The sequence below is a fragment of the Coffea arabica genome, chromosome 3c, assembly GCF_036785885.1.
Source record: "Coffea arabica cultivar ET-39 chromosome 3c, Coffea Arabica ET-39 HiFi, whole genome shotgun sequence".
NCBI lineage: Eukaryota > Viridiplantae > Streptophyta > Magnoliopsida > Gentianales > Rubiaceae > Coffea > Coffea arabica.
The window spans coordinates 3555253-3564613 of NC_092314.1; the positions used below are offsets into that span (position 1 = coordinate 3555253).

The 9361-nt window shown below is 36.3% G+C and overlaps 1 protein-coding gene across 1 annotated transcript; it reads right to left on the bottom strand.

Annotated features, from left to right (window-relative positions):
• Window positions 1-640: 640 nt before the first annotated feature.
• LOC140037528 (putative calcium-transporting ATPase 13, plasma membrane-type) lies at window positions 641-4187 on the bottom strand. The gene has a single exon (XM_072081875.1). The coding sequence runs from the start codon at window positions 4016-4018 to the stop codon at window positions 959-961; it is 3060 nt and encodes a 1019-aa protein (XP_071937976.1). The 5' UTR covers window positions 4019-4187; the 3' UTR covers window positions 641-958.
• Between the last annotated feature and the right edge of the window lie 5174 nt (window positions 4188-9361).

The window sequence follows — 9361 nt, forward strand, 5'->3', positions numbered from 1 at the left end:
TTCAATTGCGGATTGAATACGGAAGCTTCCTAGGAATTACGCTGAGGTAACAGAACCCTTCCCTACCTCTAGTTTCCTTTTTGCACAAGTTTTCTTGGCACCAATTGAATTTCCTTTCCATTTCCTTGGACCCTGCTTGAAACCTACGACGAAATTTGATTTGTTTTCCACCTATGCTTCTCATGTCAATGCATACTGTTGTCTCTTAAAGTCGCTGTTCCTTCAAATTCTGTTATCACGTGGTGGCTACCTCTTCTTGGATGGGTTACATATCAATGGGCTTGGGTTTGAGATACATCTCAGTCTTTAGACGTCCAAAATGATTTGTCCAAGTCATTGAACCACGCTGGGCCCAAATTCGTCAATTTGACTTGTGGATATTTTACAGAAAATCATTAGTTTGCTTATGAATATTGCGAATAGCTCAAGAAGTAAGAATTTGTAATGTGTATGCCAATGTTATATTATAGTGGAGTCTAATCATTTTCTAAACCAACAAATCAGCATAAACTACTACGAAACTTTGTGATATTGCAACTCGCCTGCTGTTTTCCTAATAACAATTAGTAGAAGTTGTTTGATTTATTGGTAAGTGTAAATATTGAACTCTGCAAGAATTTACTACAAAAAGTACATTACAGAAGCAAACTACAGAAGATATTAAAACGAAACTTTGAGCACACTACTCCATTTTACATGCATTTGAAGCTGTTGTCTTTTTGGGAGAAAAAAAAAAAAAAAGCTTATAAGAGGCTTGTATTGAATCTTAAAATGAGTTTATGCTATTCATTCATCAAATCACTATTTACAAGCAGCAAACTAACAAAATATCCGGCTAACAATTATCCTAAAAATCTTAACAAAAACTACGTACTTGATAACAAATCAACATGATTTTTTGGTTAACAAATATTCTTATTCTTCTGCTAGTAAAATCTATAGGAAAAGTTGACATATTTCAACGGAATTTCTTCCACTTGAGATAGCTGAACACTGGCCTGTCCGGAACAGGCATGCACTTGACAATCCAGCCAATTGGCCAGGATGCAGCTGCAATTCCTATACAAGCTCCCCATTGCCCCCAATTCAACCTCTCCGTATTAGCAAATCTCTTCAAAAATTCCACCATCACCACTTGAAGAATAATTGTTACTCCAATAATTCCCAAGAACAACTTGTTCCTGTGTATCCCCTCAAACACATTCTTACTCTCAAGTTTCCTTGCGTTGAACTCGTTGAACACTTGGCAAAGAACAAAAGTGTTGAAGATCAACGTAGCGTTTACCTTTTCGCTAACACCAAAGATTGATTTTCCTTTGAACTGTAATGTCAGCAAAACTGCTATCTGATACAAGGCTTGAGACATTAAGTTCCTCCACATGATGTTGGTGATGAGGGGTTCAGTACGCCCCACTGGAGGCTTGTCCATCAGATCCTTTGTTGGTCTTTCTGTTGCTAGCGCCAAGGCTCCAAGAGTATCCATGATGAGATTTACCCACAAGAGTTGAACTGCTGTTAATGGTACTTCTCCAGCTGAAATTGCTGCTACAAAGTTGATCACTAGAGCTGCCACATTCACTGTGAGTTGGAACTGAATAAATTTCTGGATATTGCTGTACACACACCTTCCCCATGTAAGCACTGTGGCAACAGAAGCAAAATTGTCATCCAAAATGACAATATCTGAACTCTCCTTGGCGACTTCAGTGCCCTGAATCCCCATAGAAAGTCCTATATCAGCTTCTTTCAATGCTGGCGCGTCGTTTGTTCCATCTCCAGTCACTGCTACAACATGACCTTTCTCTTTTAAGCATTTCACCATGAGATGCTTGTCAAAAGGAGACGATCTCGCCATTACAACAATTTTATCAACTTTTTCCATCCGTTCCTCATCTGTGTAGTTGCGAAATTCGACACCTTCTACCACCAATTCATCGTTAGCCTCAAGATCGGGCTTAAGTATTCCACATTCAGTGGCTATTGCTCTTGCAGTGAAGACATTGTCGCCGGTGATCATTTTGATCTTCACACCAGAGTATTGACAATCTTCCACAGCTTTCTTCACACCGGGGCGACAGGGATCTTTTAGGCCTACAATCCCCAAAAGGATCAAGTTTCTGTCTTCTAATGTTTGCTGTATTTCTCCACTGGCATCATCGGCTTCTGTTATTTGCTTGTGAGCAAATGCAATGCATCTCAGACTGCTGGCAGCCATGCCCTGTATTATTTCTTCAAATTTCTTCCTCTCAAGATGATCAAGTAATGTGACTTCTCCTTCAAGATTGTAGTAATGCGAGCACATTGCAAGTATCATTTCAGCAGCTCCTTTCCAGTGGACATGAGTCGAGTTATCCACCATTTTCTTCATCAACACTCCACTTCTTTTCTTCTGTGAATTGAATGCTTCGACATGAAGAATGGAGCAATTCTGTTTTACTCGCTCCATGTCCATATTTAATTCCATCACAGCCCAAGACAGAATTGCTTTCTCAGTAGGACTTCCTGAGAACTCGAGGCCCTCAGTTCCTAAATTAATCGACCTATAAACACTTCCTGTTGTGTTTAGGCTCACAGCTTCACGAAGCCATTTAAGAACATTGGTTGAGATAGAAAGGTAGCTATCTTTCTCCACTGATTCCTTGCCCAGCCAAAATTTTGTTACTGTCATTCTATTTAGAGTAAGAGTACCTGTTTTGTCTGTACAGATGGTTGTAGCAGAGCCCATTGTTTCACAAGCAGAAAGCTTTCTCACCATTGCTTGATCAGCCATCATTCTCTTCATCGAGTAAGCAAGTGTAAGTGTTACAGCCAGAGGCAAACCTTCTGGAATTGCAACAACTACAATTGTTACGGCTGCAGCAATAATTTTCACCACAGCATTGATCACATCATCAGCCTTTGTTTTGCTGCCATTGTACTCTTTGATTCCATTTGCGTCCTTTGTATGACCAGTGAAGTAGCGAACTAATAGCACCAAAAGAACTAAGAAAGCAACTGCTAAACCAACTTTACCAATTGCTGAAGTTAGCTTATTGAGGCGCGATTGAAGAGGAGTTTTCTCATTGGAGTCCTGGCTAACAGAGCTCATCATTTCCCCCCAAGTTGTGTTCATTCCAACAGAAGTAACAAGCATCTGACCATATCCATCAGCTACTTTGGTACCAGAAGTCAAGAATGGATTCTGGTTTTGATTAACTTCTAGATGATCACTTTCTCCAGTCATGCTTGATTCATCAATGCGTAAGGAATGCCCCTCCAAGAATAATCCATCAGCAGGTACCTGATCACCAATCTTCAAGCGAACAACGTCTCCAACAACAATTTCAAAGATTGAAATTTGCTGTCTCCTGCCATTTCTCACAACTTCAACTGGGATATTGCTGCTGACCTTGGAAAGCTTCTCAAATTGCCGGCTCTGCCTAAAATTACTGATAGCTGAAACAGAAATGACAAGAAAAACAGCAACAAATATACTTCCACCATCATACCATCCTTCTTTTGGACCATTCTCTTTTATGCCAAAACTAAGTGATAATGCAGCACATGCCAAAAGAATGGCAATTGTAGGATCTTGAAAAGCTTCCCAAACAAAATGGAAGAATCCCTTTTTGGGAGGCTTACGATATGTGTTGCTACCAAAGGCTTCAATTCTGCGTAAAATATCTTCGGCATCATGACCATTTAATCCATGCTGAACTTCAGTATTGAGAGAAGTAGCTATACCTTGAATACCACCTAATTGGTCAAGCTGACCAAGGCTTTTCTCCTTGACAAGCTTTGTTAGAGTTGTCTGATCAACCTTGCAAGGGCAGGGATGAACTTCGGCAATATCGATAGTAACCGTGTCTGAAGGTACTGGTAAAATCTTGCTCTTTCTACGACTTGGAACATTTTTGAAGGCCCTTGAACAACATATGGTCAGAAAAGCAGAGCCCCATTTCTTTTTGGTATTGTTCAGTTTACTAAGGTGCACAACCAGGTTAATGCAGGACAAATTTGCATCAACTATTGAAGGCATAATTTCGAAAGCCAATGATAGCTGCTAAGTAAAAGAATGTTGAGATTTTCTATCTCACACAAGATAAAAGGAGAGCCAATATACAAAGTATAAATGTAGGCAAGATAAAAGCTCACTGTAGGTTCACGATTTCAACCAATTTGACTGACTGCATGAAAAGATTTTAGAAAAACTGTTGCATGAGTTGGTTGATGCAATATTCGGTGGCTGCCTCTATTTATATTGCATATTATGCATGAAGCATCTGGTACGACGTTTCTTTCTTGTCCGAAGGTCTAATCCATGGGCCCTAGCAAACAAATAGTTCAAATGTAATGAGCAAGACTTTAAAAGTGAAAGAAAAGGAAGATGAGGAAAACTGAAAAGAGCTGGAATTTACTGGTAATAATTCCAAATAGTGGTTGTGCTTATTCTAGGGAATTTATGCAAAATGTCTAAGAAATATTCCACGTTAAGAATGCGAGGATAAGAATAATAGAATGAGAACATTGCAAGGGAAAACTCAATGAACAAGTCTGAAAAGTACTAGGAAATGCACCGCCACTGGCTTGGGGCGCGTGCGGTTGTAATGTGTTCGAAGTTACTTAACCTAAAGCATAATTGACAAAGTCAAAGAAGCGAGTGTACGCGCCAACGCGGCAGAGCGAGTTTCTGTTTCTGCCCAGCCTGTGTGTGTTTGGATAGTCAAATAATGGTCAAAAATTATTTGCTTATATTATAGATATAATTTTTAACATATTTTTTTATTTTCTTAATTATTATTTTTTATTTTATATTCATCATATCACAAAAAATATTACAGTAATTATTTTAAATAATATTTTATTCAAACATATTATTCATTTATTTATTTAATTTTTTTTTCTTGTTTGGGAGATAATTTTCCTTGGGAGGTCTCTTAAAAAGTTGAACAAGCGAGTAATCATTGACAAAAATCACCCTTCAATTAAATTTATTATTCTCATATAAAACTGAACGTATCATTTACTTTTTGGTTTGGGGTCTTAATGCTTTTTTGTTGGAAATTGCTTAGAAGAAGCATTTAGACCCCGAACCAAGAAGTGCCATCAGCGTGTCCTAGATTTACCCCCGTCAGTTTTACATGTACCTAATTTAAATACCTTTCTAACCTAATTTTACCTTTTAAAAATAAGGGTTAATTACATTTACCTCCCCTGAGATTTAACCATATTACCAATCAATCCCTGTAATTTGTCCAAATAATAGTCTCACCCTTTGAATGATCAAACATTTAACAAAAACCCCCTTAATGCCAAAAATACCCTTTTTGAGGCCATATTGCATTAAAAAAAGAACATATTTTTATTTATTAACCTTCAAGTAATCCAAAAAAATAGAAAATTTTTTTGCTTATTATTTTATAAAAATCATATTTTTGTTTCCATAAATAGTTTTGAATTAATAATTATTTTAAATCTTAAAAATGAATATTAAAAATTAGATAAATTGAAAGAAAAATAAAAAAGAAGCAATTATTTTAAATCCTCAAGTATGGTTCAAATTTGTGGTTCAAGGCATGTTGCGGAGAGCACAAGGCATGTTTTTCTCAATTTGAACCATACTTCAGGAATTAAAATAATTTCTTCTTTTTTTAATTTTCTTTCAATTTATCTAATTTTTAATATTCATTTTTAAGATTTAAAATAATTATTGATTTAAAACTATTTATGGAAGCAAATATATGATTTTTATAAAATAATAAAATTTTTTTCTATTTTTTTGGATTGCTTCAGGGTTAATAAAATAAAAATATGTTCCTTTTTTAATGCAACATGGCCTCAATAAGGGCATTTTCGGCATTTAGGGGGTTTTTGTTAAATGTTTGATCATTTAAAGGGTGAGACCGTTATTTGGATAAATTACAGGGATTAATTGATAATATGATCAAACCTCAAGGGAGGTAACTGTAATTAACCCTAAAAATAAATTAACACTGGAGCCACTTTCAAATGAGTGGGACACAATAAGAGCGTTCAATCACAACCACCAATCGAGCAAGAAGCATTCGGACACCGCACCATTAGCGTGTCTTAGTCTCTTAGGAATATAAACATTAAACCAGCAGGATAGATTGATTTCCCACATCAGTTTTGCATGTCGGGAATGTTGCCAGATTTTCATGTCTTGCCAATCGAGCAGAAGTTTTGGATTTTGCACACCCCTACAGGGTAGATTTACCGCGTCAGTTTTACATATCGGCCGTCGCCAGAAGTTGGCCAACTCAGGGGCTTTCTGGCAGATGTTGTTTACCTATTACCGACATCTGCATTAACTAAAACTCCCAACTTTCTCATTGATCCCAATTTGTTTACAAATGTAACGTCTTTAGATCTTCTAAGTTTTTGAGTCACAACAATGGTTAGTCAATAGTTCCCATGCAAACTATTTGAAGCCTGTTGTCATTTTCACTGGCATATAGTCATAAAATGCTCCAAAAAAGTCAATTATTTTGGCCTCTTAATTCAGAAGCTAATCTCATGTACCTTCCGATGTAAATTAACTAGTGAAGATTCTAACCACCAACAAGAATTTATACTAGTTGGAAATGACCTGCGAAACTTCAGCCTTCTTACCATGCATTTATATGTGTGCTCATTGAGAAGAATTAAGTGGCAAATGCTATGCTTCTTCCAGGGGATCATTTGGAGTGTCAGCACTGAGGATAAGATCGGGACCATTTGATTGACTTCTGGTTTGAGCTGGCTTCACTCCTCCGAAATGCCATGAAAAGACCGAGGAATATTAAAAGACCATACTTGTTAGAACATTCGTATGCCCACTAGGGCTGCAAAAGTGTCAAATTTAAGTAAATATTATCACAGTTTGAACTTGAGTTCGAATCTAATCAAGATTAGAGAAAAAGAAAAAAATACTTTTTTTTTAACGTTAGTAAAATAAACATTTTATTTGGGAAATAATAATGGTACGAAAAACCTACATGTAATTTCGCTATTAATTAAAAAAAGTTTATTTAACATATGGTACAGTACAGAACTGGCTTGACAAGCCAACGGACAATGTATCCCTATACAGCTTGGAGCTGGACTCAGACGAACTTGTTAAGTCAATTTGAGTTCAAGCTTTGACTAAGTCGGTTCCCGGTAACTCAATTTGCTCGCAACCTCGTATACGTCCATAGAATTGGAAAGGGACATTCTTGTAATGCAATGTCCTTGAGTCAACAATTTTTGGTTTCTTGAAAACTCACTTGCCAATTCCCAGTAACTCAGTTCTTTTTTTAATGAACCTTGTATATGTTTACAGAATTCAAAAGGGCCATTCTTGTAAAGAAAAGTCCCGAGTCAACAATTTTTGAGTTTCTTGCAAACTCACTTGCAAATTCCAAATAGACTCTCTGAGAGTGCTGATGGTTGTGGGTATAAAATATATAGCAGACGCAAGTAAAGATGATGTAAAGGGGAGGACGTAGTTTGAGTGTTTCAGCATCCCGTAAGCTGCTTTGTCACTGGTGGTCAAAGAAACAGACTTTCTACTCCTGCGAAGATTTTGGAGCAGATAATTCGCATCAGCATGGCGACGTAAGCACTTCGCCAAATGAGTAGAGAAATTTTGGGTGTAAGACTTGGTAAGAGGTATATAAGGTCACAGGCTCGCAGGTCTTTCTACCCGAGAGCCAAGATTAGTGAAAAGGCAGTGTTAACTACTAAGATTGTCCATTAATGAACGATGCAATTTTGCCCTCTTCTGCCCTCTTTTTACTCCACTGAAACTGAAACCGAAACGGGAACGGGTCTGCAAGACTCTCAAATATAACATGTGGCTTTGTCCAAGGGAAAAAAACGTAAAGAAAATATGCAATTATATACTACTTGTTATCATGGGTATTTATCTATGTTTTCAGAACCGGACCGGATAGCGACTCGGCCAAGGTCAGGGGTTAGGGGTCAATGGGTTCGACCGGGGGTCGATAAGGGTCGAACCGGATGACGTCATAAATAAAAATTATTTAAAAATTAAAATATTATATTTATAATATCTAATAATATATTGATATTAATAAATGTATATTCATATATATATTTGATGTTTCAAATATATTTAACAAGAAAATATAAAGAAATTAGAACAATTAAGTAGCAATTTATATTATTTAATAAATATTAACAAGTTTAGAATTAAAATTATGAGTTTAATTGAAAAATAACATCAAATTTTAGGACAATATTTATAAAGTATCAAATATTTGAGGTATATCGATAAGTTTTAACAATTTAGGGGGTCAAAACATAATATTATAAAGTTTGAATTTTTTTTAAAAAAAATTACTGTTGAACCGGAAAAACCGATTTTTTCCGGTCAAACCCGGTTTTTGACCGGCTTTGACCGGGTTTTAAATTTCCGGTTTTTTAATAAGACTCGGACCGGCTACCTGGCCGGTTCCCGGTTCGACCGGCCGGTCCGGTCCGAGTTTCAAAACAGAGGTATTTATACAAACTTTTTGACAACATGCATAATTAGATGTAAACAAAAAAAAAAAATTCAGGCCAATATAAATGTACTCTCAAACCAACCCGGGCATCAACCCGGCAGGAAGATCGGGGTTGGCAGGTCAGTGGTTCAACCGGTGGATCAAGGATTGAACCGTTGAGTCACACTATATAATAAAAATAACAATAATATAATTAAATAAACATATAAATTATAATATAATTACAGAAATTCTTAAATGTTAACAAGGTATAACCTATTCATATTTCATAGTTTATACACAAGCCATACCTATGTGTTCTTTAGTTCATGAATTCATAATGATATTATACACAAACATAAATGATAAATCTATGTGTCAAAGAAAGAAAGAAACCCAAATTTTCAAATCCCTTTTCAATTTTTCTCATCTAATTATCAAAAAGATGACAATGCCCATATTGGTGTGGTTGGATTGGTCAAATTAAAAAATTGGGTAAAAAGATAATTTCAAAAAAATTTTCAAAACCCATTGGGTTCACCAAAAACCGTCGGCTTTAGCGGGTTACCAGTTCAACTGTCCAGATCAAACGATTCAAACCGAATCATTTACAATTTCGATCCAATTGCTAAATCGGCCCGATTCCATGGCGGATTCACCAGTTTGACGGATTCAATTGTCGGGTCGGGTCGGGCTCAAATATGCACTGTGTTTGTTAATTAAACATCCTAGTGCGCCCTTTTCACACATTTTCCAATGTAATAAGAGAAATAATCACCAAAAGATGCTATGAAACTACGAAATAAGTTATATCGGTTGTACGAGACAATTGTATGAAAGTGAAAAAACTTTGAAGAAAAAAATGTCTGATTTCTTAAAGTTTTAAAAAAGGT